Below are 17,062 nucleotides of genomic sequence, written 5' to 3'. Positions count from 1 at the left end.
GCAAGATGCTGCAGGGGATAAAGAGATGGGTCAGATGCAGGACCCTGGCAATGTTGAGGTGACCCTCAGGCAAGGGAGACAGAAAGAGTCATACCCAAATAAATACAATATGGCTTGACAGTGGAGAGTGCTGTGGGAGCCACTGATGGGAGAGATGATTTGCCTCCGGGCTCATCAGTGGGAGTTGTTGAAGGAGGTGGACCTAGGAAGGTGGGTGCCATTTAAAAGTTGGCAATACAATTCCGTGGAGTCTTTTAGGCTAAGGGCTCAGCAGTGAGGTGTGCAGACTGTGCAGAGCATAAGAAGCCACTTGACTGACGGTGACTGAGTACTTACTATGCATATGGCACATTTCTATATGCTTTACACGTGTGATATTTTAGGCTGATAACATTACGACTCCCTGTTTGTAGATAAGGAAGTGAGACATAGAAAGGTTAAATAACTTGCCTAAGGTCACACAGTAAGTGACAGAGTTGTAACATCAACCCAGGCAGTATAAATCCAGGGTCTGAACTCTTAACCACTATACTGTGTATCCCCAATGATAATTATTATTACAAGCATTTATTGAGCACCTGCTGTGGGCCACATGCAATTCTCAGTTATTCAGGTGCATTAACTTTTTTTTTTAATTTTTGTTGGAGTATAGTTGATTTACGATGTTGTGTTAGTTTCAGGTGAGCGAAAGTGAGTCAGTTATACATATACATATAAACACTCTTTTTTAGATTATTTTCCCATATAGGTCGTTACAGAGTATCAAATAGAGTTCCCTGTGCTATACAGTAGGTCCTTATTAGTTATCTCTTTTATATACAGTAGTGTGTATATGTCAATCCCAATCTCCCAATTTATCCCTCTCCCCATCCCCCCTTGGTAACCGTAAGTTTGTTTTCTACATCTGTGACTCTATTTCTGTTTTGTAAATAGGTTCATTTGTATCCGGTGCATTATCTTAATTTTCACAAAATCTTAAGACAGAGGCACTATTCTTATTTCCATTTTACAGATAAGGAAATTGAGGCTGAACGAAGCTAAAGCATTTTCCTAATGTCATGTGGCTAGTGAGTGGTAGAGCTGAAATTTGAACCCAGGTGAACTTCTTACCCTCACTGCTAATCATTACAGAAAAATGTATGCTCGGAAGGGTAGGCTGGGGCAGGTTGTGAAAAGTTAAGTCTGGTTAATAAGTACCAGGGATGTAATGTACAACATGATACATATCATTAATGCTGCTATACGTTATATATAAAAGCTGTTAAGAGAGTCAATCCTAACAGTTCTCATCACAAGGAAAATATTTTTTTCTAGTTATTTAATTTTGTATCTATATGAGATAATGGATGTTCACGAAACTTATTGTGATAATCATTTCATGATGTATGTGAATCAAATCATCGTGCCGTACACCTTAAACTTATACAGTGCTGTATGTTAATCATATCTCAATAAAACTGGAAGAGAAAAAAGTTAATAGTCTAGGATTGTATTTTATACGCAACGAGGAGCAGTTGATTCTGAGCTGAGTGCAGAGCGAGGAGAGGGAGAAGGTCAAGCATGGCTGGAGCCCGGGGAGCTGGGACGTGGTGGTCCCTTTAATGGAAGTGGATCCAAGAAGAGAGGGAGAGGTTGGGGAGAGAGGGAGAGGTTGGGGAGAGAGGGAAGGATGTCCGTTTCAGACATGCAGAGCTTGAGGTGAGGGGGTCTTCAGGCAGAGGTGTCCACGAAGCGTCAAGAGAAAGAGGATTATCGCTGGAGGGGAGATTTGGGGAGCCATCCACAGAAGGGTGGTGGTTGAAGCAGTGAAGTCGAAATTGGCGGGAGACAGGCTGGGGGTTTGGACAGGAGGTAGCCAGGCCCAGGAAGCCTTTACAAGGAGGAGGAAACAAACGGCCATTAGCAATGAATCAGGGTCTGCCACTGCCACTGCACTGCCTCTCGAAGGGTTCTGAAAGTTCGGATCCTTCGGGTCCTTAGAGGCTGGGGAAAAGGCAGACGGGATTGAGGAACCTTTGCCTCCTCCTGCTTTACCGGAGTGGTGGCCCCTCCCCTCCTGCAGACTCGGAAGACGGAAGACGGCTGCACATGGCCCTGATCTGTCTCGGGGGCCAAGGGCTGCTGGGAGAGGTCCTGTGGGTGGACTCTGAAAGGAAGGCAAGAACTTGCAGCTGGCCACAGACAAGCCACCTCTTCTTTGAAGGTCCAGGCTGTCAGCATTTTCCAGGCCACAAAGGAGCAGTGCTTGTTAATGGGTCGGATTATTTGCAGAGAGGCTTGGGGCCAGGCATCCTGTGTCCTGGAACAGAGGAAGTCTCGGAGCAGCTCCATCTCCCCCAGTTGCCTGGTTCCCAGGGAAACGGGGGCTGGGAAGACAAGATACCCACGGAGACCATGAGGTTGGGATGCTTGGCGAGGAAGTGGGCGGGCACCACAGCGGGATGGGGAGCAGATGGGGGATGTGGGGACTGGTGGCCAGGAGGTTCTCATTGATGTGTTTTGTCAAGAACCCTTTGAGGTGGGAGAGGGGCCGACTTCACAGACTTTAAATGGATTAAAGGCGACATTTCCTACGTCCCGCTGGAGACAGATTGCTTCATTTCCTGTCTTGAAGCTGGTCAGTTGCTTTTGGACGACTGCAGTGGGCCCTGGGTCCTTTCCTTCAGATGTGGTTGAGGTGAACGCCACCACTTTAATTAACCACTGAGCTTAACCTTCTCACTCCTCCCTCCCCTGGGCAGGGAGAGACAACTTCTCTTTCCTGAGTACTGTGGGCTGGGAAACATATTCTTAGATCTCTGTGTTTGTGGTGGCAATAATAGCTGGGGAACTTTGGAGTCGCAGTTGAATTTTTGAAGTTAACTCTGCGGACAGTTTTCCATCCTTACTGAAATAAATACTATAAAATGCAATGTTCCTCTTCCTAGTTAAGCGAGTAAAATAATACATTTTTTCAGTGACTGGGAAACCTCAGGAAGGACAAAGAAAACATACATGTGGAGCACATTAAATATGGCTAGAAGATGCAGAGATATAACATCCCAGAGTAGGAAGCGTTTCATGGTCAGTTTATGGGCCGTCTGTTGATCAGTTATGTTTCAGGGTCCTGGGTGAGGATCCACGGCATCACAGAAACCCCTAAGACTTGACTTCTGTCCCCCCCAGAGCCTATAGGTTTGGTCCACCATAGATGCACCCTGAAATCTGGCTTAAGCCTGGTAAATGCTGCAGAGGTCCTGGAAGAAATATAGCAAAACTTGAGCTGTCTGGGGTCTTTGGGGAGATTTTACTCTAGGTAAGTGAGTGTGCCTCTGACAACAGGGATCTCCTCTTGGCTTCCTCAGTGTCTACCTCTGTTGGTGACAGTGCAGGGCCGTTCTTAGGAATGTTAGTTTTTAGACTGGGCTATAATACAGGGTTGCCTTTGGCTCCTTTTAGAACTTTCTGGTCTCTTTTGAAGCTATCTTAGGCTGCTCTGCTTTTGGAATTCTTCAGGTGGCTTTTTATAGCTTTGTGGTCCCCTCCCATGGTTGTCAGCTTTTATTTCTTGCAATTTGTCTGCAGGTTGGCAACGGCGTCCTCTCTCTCTTCTAATTTGCCGTGTCCTTGGGAACTGGAACACAAACCTTGCTGGAATTTACATAACCGGAGAATCAACAGACCTGGGGGAGGGGAAGGCTGGAGGGCCCTTCCTTGAGGACACTCCCAGCACTTAAAGGACAATAACATCCCAAAGTGTGTTTTGATGGTTCGGAGGCCTTTTTCTGGCTTGCTGCTGGTTTGGGGGAGGTTCCTCTAGCATCCTCTGCCTCTGTTTCTCTGCCCTGCATTGGGGGTGGGGGGACATAGTATATTATGAGGAGCCCTTGACAAGGAGGAATCCCAGGTGTGTCTGTTTACCAGCGTGTACCTGTGTTCACTGAACAACAGGGCATCTAAGTGTGAAAGATACTAAAGACAGGGGTTTGTGAGCCAGAGAGAATTTTTTTTTTTTTTTTTTTTGCGGTACACCGGCCTCTCACTGTTGTGGCCTCTCCCGTTGCGGAGCACAGGCTCCAGATGCGCAGGCTCAGCGACCATGGCTCACGGGTCCAGCCGCTCTGCGGCCTGTGGGATCTTCCCGGACCGGAGCACGAACCCGCGTCCCCTGCATCGGCAGGCGGACTCTCAACCACTGCGCCACCAGGGAAGCCCCTGAGCCAGAGAGAATTTTGTGGGAAAAGAGAAAAGGAAAAGGAAAAGGAAAGTGAGTGATCACTGAGACATCTCGGCCAGACTAGACTCTTAGAAACTTTTAGTGGAGTCTTTCCAACATACTGAAAAGGAAAAATAAAATTAAATGAACACCTGTGTTTCCCAACAGCCTGTTTTAAAAATCATATTACCTATAGTTATGGTTAAATTATTATAACTATATTAACAAGTTAATAATACTATATTATATTATAATAATAATACATTATAATATTATAACTATATTAACTATGGTTAATAATACCATATCATGTATTTGAAAGTTGCTAAGAGAGTAGATCCTAAAAGTTTTCATCACAAAAGAGATTTTTGTACCTATGTGAGGCGATGGGTGTTGACTCACTGTGGTGATCATTCGCAGTATATACATATATCAAATCATCCTGCTGTACACGTGAAACAAATACAGTATTATATGTCAGTTATATCTCAGGGAAAAAAGTCATTACCATATTGCCTTATTTGCTTCAGATTTTTAAAATAATAAAGTGTTACCAAGTATTATAAGTCTACAGTACACCCCTTTCTGACCCTATCCTTCTCCCTTCTCTCCAGAGACATCCTTTGTCCCGAACTTAGGGTTGTTTCTTCCAATGTGAGTATATATTTTTGTATCTTCAATAATTGATAGTATTCTTTTGCATGGGTAACTTCATCTAATTGGTACAACAGTATACATATTCTTCTGTAACTTTTATTCTTATATAACTTGCATATATCTTCTATAACTTCGCCCCCTCTATTGTATTTGTGAGATTGATCCATCTTGATCCTGGTTCATTCTTTTTTTTTTGATTTTGTATTCTTTTTTTTATTGAAGTATAGTTGATTTACAGTGTTAATTTCTGCTGTACAGCAAAGTGACTCAGTTATCTACATATATACATTCTTCTTTATATTCTTTTCCATTATGGCTTATCCCAGGATATTGAATATGGTTCCCTGTGCTATACAGTAGGACCTTATTGTTTATTGGTTCATTCATTTTTTTTTTCGGTACGCGAGCCTCTCACTGTTGTGGCCTCTCCCCGTTGCGGAGCACAGGCTCCGGACGCGCAGGCTCAGCGGGCATGGCTCACGGGCCCAGCCGCTCCGCGGCATGTGGGATCTTCCCAGACCGGGGCTCGAATGCGTGTCCCCTGCATCGGCAGGCAGACTCTCAACCACTGCGCCACCAGGGAGGCCCTGGTTCATTCATTTTTTACTGCTGTTCAGCGAGGGTTGGCAAACGATAGCCCCTGGGCCAAATTGGCCTACGCCCTGTTTTGCAAGTTACTTACTTTAAACGTACTTACTACCTGTAAATCAAGTTTTATTGGAGCACAGTCCTGCCCTTCGTTTATGAATTGTCCATGGCCGCTTTGTACCACAATGGCAAAGTTGAATAGTTAAGACACAGTGCAAGACCCAAACGTTAGCAAAGCCTAGAGTATTTACTATCTGGCCCTGTACAGTAAAAGCTAGCCATCCCCTCCTGTAGAATTCTAACAGTGTAGCATATGGTATTAATTCTCCTGTGGGTGAACATTTGGGTCATTTCTAATATTTTTATTTTACAAGCAGTGCTTCAGCACACATTTCTGTTTGTTCAGGATTCTCCCCTGAGTGTGTAGCTGGAAGTGAAATGACTGGGCCATGGGGCATATGCCCCTTAAATATCACCAGCTATCACTAAGTTGGTCTCCAAGGTGGATCTACCAATTTGCACTCCCACGAGTAGTCTCTGAGACTTCCTCTCCCTCCCCATCCTGGCCAACAACCTGGGATTTTAAGACCTTAAGTTTGGTGAGTCTGCTGCGGTTAAAGTGGTGCTTCACTACTGGCCATAGTCAACATCTTTTCAAGTTGTTATTGAGCGTTTGCCATTGCTCTGATGGGAATTGCCCTGTCATGTCCTTTGCCTATTTTCCTGTTGAGTTGTCTTTTTTCTTTTTTTTTTTTTTTGCGGTACGCGGGCCTCTCACTGTTGTGGCCTCTCCCGTTGCGGAGCACAGGCTCCGGACGCGCAGGCTCGGCGGCCATGGCTCACGGGTCCAGCCGCTCCGCGGCACGCGGGATCCTCCCGGACCGGGGCACGAGCCCGCGTCCCCCGCATCGGCAGGCGGACTCTCAACCACTGCGCCACCAGGGAAGCCCTGTCTTTTTTCTTTTGAGTTGTGAGAGTTCTTTCTGTATTCTGGTCCTAGTCCTCTGGTTGTATGCGTTAATACCAAATATATGTGTTCACTCTATGCCCTGAAATTGCTTAGCAGTCCCTGCGGATTCTTTATCAGTAGAGCTGTGTCTTAAGATATAGTCAGTCTTAATTCATTTGAAGATATGCGTGATCTGGATATACACATACGTACACATATACACATATATGTGGTATGCGTGTATGTACACACGTGCACACGCACACACATGTGACTTCTTTTCCTTGGGAAAGTTTGTGAGGTTGAAAGGGTCTGAGGCTGACGAGAAGTCAGTAGATGCCATCGCGTCTGCAGGGTTGGTTCAGCACCGCCTTCCCTGCTGGGGCGGTTCGCGTAAGTTTGCAGCAGCCCCATCTTGGAGCAATTCAGGTGCCTTTCCAAGGCTGTCCATTCGAGTGAGCGGATCGTTGCTGACGCTTTGGCTATGTAGATGTGACCCACAAGGTCCCAGGAAAGCCAGAGGCCACCGTGGTGGGATGCTGAAGGGTTTGGAGCGCTGCCCTGGACAGAAACCAAATGTGACTTATGGTTTCGGGTTTCCCCATTTTGGTTTTGGCTGAGGTCAGACCTTGGTTTCAGCACGATCAAGTGGAGCCATTCTCTGGCCCACAGCGATTTAAATAATTACAACTTCCATTTTCAGGCCAGACTCCTTTTGCTTACCTTCAGCTGGTCCGTCATCTTCAAAACTAAGAGCACTGGCTTCCCCATCCCTCTACCTCCTCTGACCTTTCAAATCAAACTTTCTGAGTTGAACAGTTAAAAACTGAAAAACTCCACAGCCCTTTGGGTTTCCAGGGCCCTGTGAAGTCTGCAGCTATGATCTCTGTGCATCTTAACAATCGCTCCGTGAGGCATATGGGGAAGATAAGTTACAACTGCCATCCTGCTGGTGAGGACCATCCGGAGATGCCGGCGCTGGCTTGTTCCTGATCCCGTAGCCGTCTTCAGTGATGGCTGTGCCATCCCGCTCTGGTGCTCTTCGTACCACGTATGATGCAGATGCCGGCTCAGTTTGTGACCCGAGATCCCATGATGACCCGTCTTCGTTATCACCAACATCACTCCTTCAGGGAGGACCACGCTCTGGGGGGCTGAGGCAGACATAACTCAGGGAGCATGTCCAACATTTCCTGAGCCTGTGCTACATGTCAGACTCTGCTGTGTACATTTTTCTCACATGTCATCTCCTTTGATGCTTGAATTAATGCTGTAAGTAGCAGGGCTAGCTTCATGGACCTGTGACCTGCACAGGCTCCGTGCTGAGCTTAGAAGCACACCACACTTGGTTTAATGCCCAGCACTTATCTTCTTGAAGTTTTAAATAATTTTTGAACAGTTGACCTTGCATTTTCAGTTTGCACTAGGCCCTGCAAATTATGGAGTCAGTCCTGCACACAGATAAAGGAACTGAGGCTCAGAGAAGTGAAGTAAGTTACCCAAGATCACACAGCTAATAAATGGCAGACTGCGGGCTGGAGTAATTTCTACTTTGCTGCTTTATTGATTGAAAATAGAGCCCTGGAAAGAGCTTGAATTGCACTGCAGGGAGTGAGGAAGCAAGATAAATTGTGCTGTAGAAATAGCGATTTTCCATGGAGATTTGCTTACATGTTGTTCAGTGGTTTTGTGCTGACCTTATGCTAGCTGGTTGCGACCTTCTTCCTTGAGGGGAGGGGCCATTTCTGTCATTTTTTGGGGGGTTCCTGAAAGTGCCTGCAACAGGGAGCTGCTCAGACTGAGCCAGTGGGTTAATGGGCTTCTTTGATTGCAAAGCAGAGATGGAGCTCACCTTGGTGAGCCATAAGGAAACATGAGGACTTACCAGACTGGTCCATAGTTAGGGAACCAGAAGGATCCGACATAGGCCTTGGATTAGATCGTGCCACCACTCCATCAGTGGCAGAGGTTCACGGATCCCCGACCCATCTACTCCATCTGGCTTTGCCCTTTTCTGTGTGTCTCTTATGTTACCGACCATTCCACTCTTGACTCTCCTGGGAGATTCGGGTTTTGCCCCAGGCCCCTCAGAGGCTGCTGGCCCGCCTAGCGTTTGACCAGTTAGGGCGAGGCGTTGCCCTCTGGCCATGTTGGTATGGTTATAGGACACCAGCATGATGACTTGGGAGAAGGAGCTTTTAGAATGGAGCAGAGTAAGTCTCATCCTGTCCAGGTCATTGCCTGACCAGTCTCCCAGGATGGGCTTTGAGTCAGCCATCCTAGAAGATGAGTTTGCTACTTCCCGAGCAGGGCATACCCCTGGCTGGAGAAGGTGCTGGGGGGTCCTAAGGGGACTGGCTAACCTCCCTGGTGATCTTCTCTGGTTTCCCTTCACAGCAGCAAACCCTTTGCTTTGCTCCACTGCCCGCTACCACTGCAAGAACGGCCTCTGCATTGACAAGAGCTTCATTTGCGATGGGCAAAATAACTGTCAAGACAACAGCGACGAGGAAAGCTGTGAAAGTTCTCAAGGTAGGAGCCCCTCAAGCCCTAAAAAAAATAATTACGACACCACAGCACAGTAACACTGAAGAAAACAACACCCATCCCACGTTCAAATGCAACAGCCATGTTAATTTCTGCTCTTTACCTCGAAACCCTCGTACGCGTGGTTCTAACTGTAATGCACCTTTGTATTTCTCACGCATTAAATATCAAATATACATTTTCTCTTCAAAATTGTAATTTGTCCTGCTGCATTGCACACCGTCTCGGTGCTCTACTGTGGTTTTCTAAATTGTTGCATTGTTGGAGGCCACCTAGGTTGTTTCTTTCCATTGAGTTACTTCTTCAGGATAAATTCAGCAGAGTGGGACACCTTCACAGTTCATGACTACAGCTCGTCATACAGCTGTTTGGAAATTTTTTAAAATTTGCCATTGCTGCTAGTATCATCTGTGCGCGTCAGGTTTATAGTAGTATCCCAGGCATTCACTGTTGTTCCCTTTTCCCGTTTTTGCTGATTTAGTCGTCATAGAATGATAGCTCCCCAAATGCTTTAATTTGCATTTCTCTGATTATGAGCAAAGTTAACGTTTTCCCCTGGCTGTTTGTTTACTGCCTTGTTTCCTCTTGTATGAATTGCCTATTCCTATCAGAGCTCTCAACCTCAGAGCTGTTGGATGGAAACTGAAGGGTGCATTTGGGGATGGAAAGAGGAGCTTTTTAGGAAACCCAGAAGGACATGGAGGGGTCATATCCTCCCCTGTTAAAACTGACTGGGTACGTTTCTTTACTCATTGTCTCTTTTCCAGTAAACATGTATTTATTTCTTCAGTGATTAGAAAAAAATACAAAGGTTTAAAAATGCATGTCAATTGTAAGGCATCCTAAAAAGTATATATTTCTAATGTTATAAACAGGTATCATCCATATGTAATCTTTACTTTTCTCACTTAGTATTATGTTGCTGTGATCCATCCATTTTATTGTTTATTGGAAGAGTTCATTTGTTTTGACCGTTATTCAGTATTTCACTGTATGACTGTACCACAGTTTACAAATTTAATAATACTGTAAAAAAGAAAAGCAAGAGAAATATGGATAGCTGGTTAAGTCGTATGTTGGGAGGCAGGAAAGATGGGAGGTAAGATGAAGTTAGGTGCAGGTTCCTTTCAAGGTCCTGGCTTTTATTTTGGTTGGTGTTTATTATGTTATTAAAAATGAACGAATGACTGGGTCATGCATAGACCACTGGTGAGAGTGCGCCACAAACTCAGGAATTATGAGCCATCCAAACCCGTATGCCTGAGGTCCATAGACGAGAGAAGACAAAATGTGTATCTACATGGACTTTGCCAAAATTTGTACAGAGAGCAGCTCTGGGAGGTGAGTCTTGGGCAGAGTTAGCCTCTGATTGTCCTGACCTAGAACATTCCCTCCTCGTGTCTTCTCCTCACCAGTGGTTCTCAAAGTTTAATCCTCAGACTGGCAGCATCAGCATCACTTGGGAACCCTTTGGGAATGCAAAGCTCCGGATGTACCCAGGTCCACGGAATCGACCCAGGAGGTGGGCCGAGCAGTCTGTAGTTTAACAAGCCCTCCAGGTGAATTGAATTCACGTGCAAATCTGTGAACTGCTATCTATTATCCACTAACTTTAGAGAGGTTTCTAATCTTGCCATTTGCCTAGGGATTTCTAAACTGATTCAGTGGTGAACGGCAAGGTGTTTCTAGGCTTATGCAAAGTCACATTTTTATAAACCAAAGCACATGACGTTGGGCCGTCGGCCATCGGCCACTGGCAGTGGTAGAGGAACAGTAATCACAGAATCAAGTAAAAATTAGCTTAGATAGGCGGGATTGAGAAAAATTTTCCATATATATTGTTTCTTATGCGTGTATGTATCCTAGACTCACTAATGGTGCCCTGAGATGGTCAACAAAAGGACTTTCAAGTCTAAAACTTGGAAGTTAGGGAATTCGTCCTGATGCTTTTAGCAGCACCTACAATGCTCCCCCCAGCCCATGCCTATCCCAGCATTTTGCTGAAGCAGATTTTTGCTTGCCCTTAAGAAGAACTGTTCCTCTGAAGGCTGGTTCAAGTCCAGCTTGTTTCTCTCTATATATTGTACTCTCATATTATAAGCATGAGGGGTAGGAAGAGTTGGTGGTGGACACATACACACAAAGCCCAACTCTTGGCAAATGCCTTACTTGGAGCAGCTTACCTTAGAATCTCAGCTTTGTGCCTTCCATACCCAATGACCTCCCTTTAGAAAATAAGCTCATTTTGCAGGTGCTCTCAGAAAACTAGTCCCATCAGGGCATGGGTAACAGCTGTCCACTACTGTCAATGTGACAGGCTCTGAGCAAGGATGCCTGTTGTGGAAAGGCATCTCCATTAGCTACCTAAGAACAGGAAGCTTTTTGACCTCTCGAATCACACAGATCCTACCTGGTAGCATAGGTAGTGCCCTGCACATGGTGGATTCAGTGAGTGCTGAAGACTAGAAAAGATTTCTTTGTAAGGTGTTGTTATTAAGCTGCGTTTAATTTGTACCTTGTGCGGTATTACACTGTACACGTGCTAAAGTTATGTGAGTTCAAGTGTCCATAATCTATTAAAATAATCATAAGAAGTATTATTACTGTTTAAACAGAACAGATGATTCTGTCATTCCCTCGATGGGGGTACGCCCCCCCAGTGCGCATGAGATGGTAATCTGGACCTCCGTTCCCTTGGCCAGCCTGCAGTTCTGCATCTCTCTTAATGATGTAAACGTCCCTCTGCTCCGAGTGTGATTCTGGTATTGAAGGGGATGCTTTTCTCTACCATGTAGCTGCTAAAGCAAACTGACTGCTGATTTTGGTGTTAAAAGGAACACCGTTGTGCCCGTGCTGGGGGAAAGCCTGACCCATACTGGGCTTTTGAGAGACTGTAGTGTCTTCCTGAGGAATTTCAGAGGTATCTTGAGTAGACAACGTATCGTCTTATACCACGTGGGATTTGACCTATTGTCATCTTAATAATAGCGAATATTTATCTAGCCCTACCCTGCACCAGACACTGTGCTGGACACCTTCTGTACACAAGTTCATTTAGTTAAAACACATCCTATCTCCTTCTGCTGGGCTTCCAGCCCTTGAAAAATGCATCTTTGCTTTCAGTTGATGTGGGAAAAGAAAATTATATTTTATAATGTTTATTTTGATGGAGTGGAGAAAACTGACCCCAAGACAGGAAATAGGGTGCTTGAAATACTTCTAATTTGCTGAGGGTATGAAAAAGTCGTGTCTCCACTGAGAGACTCCAGTTTTGGCTGCACCTCTCCTTCCTTCTTCCTCTCGTCGCCATTTAGTTCCCTTCCTTACGCTGACCTTTCAAAGCAACAGCAAACCCTGCCAAGACTCGGAGGCGGGACTGGGACCATGAAAGTGCAGTCATTACTGTACCTTTCGATTCCAGATGGGATGTATTGGAGACCAAAGAACACTGTGCTGGGATCGAATTGTAACTGCGGCTTCATTCATTGGAAGCATGACCTGTTACCAGATAATTCCACAAGCAGTGGCTTTGGAGCAAGCTTTGCATATGGCTTTCTAGGAACTTTCCCTGGGAGGGTGCATCTGAGGGCCAGCAGGTGCTGCTGTGCGCATATTGGCTGTGGCCAGCACTCAGGTGGCCTTAAATATGTTGGATCCAGTCCTAACTGAACAGATAGATCCTTTCCAACTTGGATACATGATAATGTGGCAGGCAGCCTTCAGTGGTCCCCAGCCCCTGGGGTTCATGCCCTGGTATAATCCCATCCCTTTGCATGTGATCTGGACCTTGGAACTAACTTTTTTTTTTTCAATTGTGGCAAACTACACTTAACATAAAATTTACCAGAGTAACCGTTTTTTAAGTATATGGTTCAACAGTGTTAAGTGCATTCACCTTACTGTGCACCCAGTCTCCAGAACATTTCCATTGTGTAAAACTAAAATGCTCTATACCCATTAAACAACAACTCCCCATTCCCCCTCCCCAACCCCTGGCAACTGCTGTCCTGCTGTGCCTCTATGAATTTGACTATTCTAGGTACCTCATATAAATGGAATAATACAGCATTTGTCTTTCTGTGACTGGCCTGGTTCACTTCTGGAATGTCTTCAGAGTTCATCCATGCTGTAGCGTATGTCAGAATTTCCTTCCTTTTTAGTTAAGGCTGAAAAGTACTCCGTTGTACATTGGTGCCACATTTTGTGTATCCATTCATCTGTTGGTAGACATTTGAGTCGCCTCCACCTTTTGGGTTTTGTGAGTCATGCTGCTGTGAACACAGGTGTACAAATTGTGACTCGCTTTCTACAAAGAAAATAGCAGCAGAAGCGATAGGATGTCAATTCCAAGATAAGATTACAAAAGACTCCACGTGTGTTTTGCTTATCTGTCTTGCTCACTCTGACGTCAGCGGCTGCCATGTTGTGGGCTGCACCATGGATAGGCCCATGCGGCAAGGAACTGGGGGGGCCTCCGACCAAACGCCAGCAGGGAATGGAGGCCTCCAGGAGCTACAGGAGTGAGCTCAGAGGTGGCCTCTCCCTTCGTCCAACCTTGAGCTATCTGCAGCCCCAGGAGTCACCTCAACTGTAGCCTTGTAAGAGGCTTGAGCCAGAGCTCAGCCACTCCTGGATTTCTGAGCCACAGAAATGGTGAGATAATAAATGTTTGGTTCTTTAAGCCTGTAGGTTTTGGAGTAATTTGTTATGGCATAATAGAGAACCGACACCATGAATACCTCTTAAGTGGGCCCCACTTCTGATCGTTCTAGTAACAGAGAGCTTATGAAGACTCAGGTGATGGTGAGTCAGTCCTTTGGAAGGTCAAGCCGCTGTTTATAAGAATAGCCATCATGTTAAGCACTAACTGTCAGGCGCCATTCCAAGCATTTTACTTGTATGTTCCTACTCAGTCCTCACAAAATCCCTGTGAGAGGAGGACCCTCTCACAGAAAATGAGCCCCACTTTTCCAGATGAAGAACCCAAGGAACAGAGAGGTTCCGTAGTTGTGCCATGTCCACGCAGCGAGTAAGTGGTGAAGCCAGGGATGGGAACTCCGGTCCCCTGACGTACGAGCTAACATCCTCCATCACCCCGTGATGTAGCCGTCTGGTTATTACTGTCCTGGGACCAGGAACAGCAGACATTGCCCGGCCTTGGTCCTGTGAGCGCAGAGGGGAGGTTGTGTGTGAGGCTGGCATATTCCCTCTCTTTGTACTCAAGGTTTCCTGTCAGTCAGAAAGACTAATGATGCCTATGCACCTTCCCACCTCCTGAGGAATGCCAGGAAGATAAGCTCTTCTGAAGAAGCCACCAATGCCAGGATAGTTAATTGAGTATGTTGGCAATTGGGTTGCCGTTTCTTTATCTTGCTTGCTGTATACTGGTGATAATGCTTAGAGGAGAATTTGGAAAGCTGGCCGTGAGGTTTGGCAACTCACCAGAAGCTAACAGTGACAGTTTTGTCCTGTTTCTTCTGTAGAGTTGTGTGTGTGTGTGTGTGTGTGTGTGTGTGTGTGTGTGATAGTGAGAGAGAGAGAGTGAGAGAGAGAGGGGGCAAGAGAGCACATGAGCTGTCCTTTCCGGCATTTTTGTTAGGGGGCACGTAATGGGGTGCCCCCATGTGCCGGGCCCTGAGCTGCATGCAGGGGATACAAAAATGGTCTTGGTGTCTCTTAAATTGTGTTCTCCCCTATAATTCATATGTTGAAGTCCTAAACCCCAGGATGTGACCTTGCTTGGCAATTGGGTCATTGCATTGTAGTTAGTTAAGATGAGGTCACACCGCATGAGGGTGGGCCGCTAATCCCATATGACTGGTGTCCTTATCAAAAGGGCATGTTTGGACACAGATACACAGAGGGAGGCGGCCATGGGAACGTGAAGGTAGAACTCGGGTGATGCGTCTACGAGCCAAGGAATGCCAGAGAATGCCAGCAAACCACCAGAAGCTGGGGAAGAGGCACTTCCAGTCTCCAGAACCGTGAGACGGGAGATTTCTGTTGTTGAAGCTGTCTAGTTGGTGGTGCTTGGTTACAGCAGCCCTAGCAAAGCCATACGGCTCCCCAGAAGTCACACTCAGGCAGAGCACAGCCCTACGCCAAGTGCCACAGCAGAAATACAAACAAAGAGACACAGGACTGCTGGAAAGTGACCAACGTGCAAAAGCAAAGGGAGATGAGGGCGTAAGGGAGCCGTGAAAGCACTCGGTGCCTTCATGGAATCGGGACAGTTGAGGGTGCATCCTCCTGGTGGGGAGAGGTGCTGGCTAGAGCTGTGCTTGGTTAATGGGGCATCTCCCAGGTTGCATTTTGAGATGTTCATTTTCTGTACTTGGTGTGCAGGCCTCATTCACTCTGTCTCCACAACAGCCCTGGGACTGAAATCAGGGCACCAGAACTCCTCCAAGTTTCCTTAAAGTCCTGACCAAGACCATCAACACCTGTTGTCCGGTCACCTTAGGACAGTTGGACTTGGGTCTTTCACCCTCTGGTCCTAATGCCCCAGCTGAGCTAAATTAGCCAGTCACCCTGGCGGTTGCCAAGGAGGAAGGGGTTAGGGGAGGGTGGAGATGGAGGAGGGGTTAGCAGATGTAAGCTTTTATATAGAGAATGGGCAAATGACAAGGTCCTACTGTACAGCACAGAGAACTATATTCAATATCCTGTGATAAACCATAATGGAAAAGAGTATGAAAAAAAAGAGTATATAAAGACACAGACCTACTGGAGAACGGACTTGAGGGTATGGGGAAGGGGAAGGGGAAGCTGTGACAAAGTGAGAGAGTGGCATGGACATATATACACTACCAAACGTAAAATAGCTAGCTAGTGGGAAGCAGCCGCATAGCACAGGGAGATCAGCTCAGGCAGATCAGCTCGGTGCTTTGTGACCGCCTGGAGGGGTGGGATAGGGAGGGAGGGAGGGAGGAAGACACAAGAGGGAAGAGATACGGGAACATATGTGTATGTATAATTGATTCACTTTGTTGTAAAGCAGAAACTAACACACCATTGTAAAGCAATTATACTCTAATAAAGATGTAAAAAAAAAAAGAATATATATATATATATACACATACGTGTATAACTGAGTCACTTTGCTGTACAGCAGTAATTAACACAACATTGTAAATCAACTATGTTTCAATTTAAGAAAAATTTTTTAAATAAATAAAATAGCCAGCCACGCACTCAGATTGGGACCTGGAGCCTAGGCTTACAATGGTTAAATAATAAGCTGCAGAAAGAAAGAATTAGGGATGGTGACTGCTTCTTACTCCCTCCTCTCAAATAAATACCTCAAATAAAGCCTGAGAGCCGAGGGAACCGGGGAGGAGGGTCCTGGTTCCTGCTGGGCAGAGGGCTGACCAGGTCAGACCACCACTGCTAACTCAGGGGCTTTCACCTGTGGTGACCAGGGCCATGTTCTGTATGGTCCATTAAGGGAGCTGTCCTTCAGTGCTGTGGAAATGGGAGGTTGGTGTCCCTTCACAGACCTCTCCTCCATATGGGGCCTATGGTGGGTGGATTCTTACTCTCAGGTCTTTACTCCCCACCTCTATCCTGTGACAGTAGCCAGAGGAAGTGTCCCTACCTGTGGATGCCAGGCTTGCTCTGGCCGTGGAATGTTGGTAGACGGACAAGAAGGGAGATTGGAATGTGCTGTGCCCCTGTGCTTGGTCTCTTTCATTCTAATGATCTGCTATGAGACAAATATACTACTGGTCCATGGAAAAGTGTCACATGGGTCAGACCTGAGCCCAACCCACGGCCTGGGGTCAGTCCCAGCTGAGGCCACAAAGATACAGCCAACCGGCAGACCCCTGGCAAGATAATAAATCTCTAATGTGGTCAGTCACTGAGATTTTAAGGTGTATTTGTGATGTAGGAAAACCCGACTAATATCAGATCTTCGGGAAATGTGTGTGTATGTCAGTATGTATTTATCAGGTATTTATTGATGGCTGCCATGTGCCAGGCACTGTGCCCATTAGATACAGGGACATACCTTATTTTGACAAACACCAAGATGCCATCAAGTGTAAGACCCACTATTATTTTGTTATGCTGAGAAAGAGAAAATGGTGACAAATTATGACGGACTATTGATTTTAAGATGCATC

The 17,062-nt window shown here is 46.0% G+C and overlaps 1 protein-coding gene across 1 annotated transcript in view; it reads left to right on the top strand.

Moving 5' to 3' along the window:
* LDLRAD3 (low density lipoprotein receptor class A domain containing 3) overlaps positions 1 to 17,062 on the top strand; it is a 256,866-nt gene that overhangs the window by 133,744 nt on the left and 106,060 nt on the right. The window contains exon 4 of the mRNA XM_022583626.3: positions 8,787 to 8,921. Coding sequence (XP_022439334.1) covers positions 8,787 to 8,921 — 135 coding nt within the window. The remainder of the gene's footprint in view (positions 1 to 8,786; positions 8,922 to 17,062) is intronic.

This window comes from Delphinapterus leucas, chromosome 7 (assembly GCF_059928025.1).
Source record: "Delphinapterus leucas isolate spDelLeu-1000000601 "Yukka" chromosome 7, BTC_Dleu_Yukka2, whole genome shotgun sequence".
Classification (NCBI taxonomy): domain Eukaryota; kingdom Metazoa; phylum Chordata; class Mammalia; order Artiodactyla; family Monodontidae; genus Delphinapterus; species Delphinapterus leucas.
This window is presented reverse-complemented; position numbering and strand designations above follow the sequence as displayed.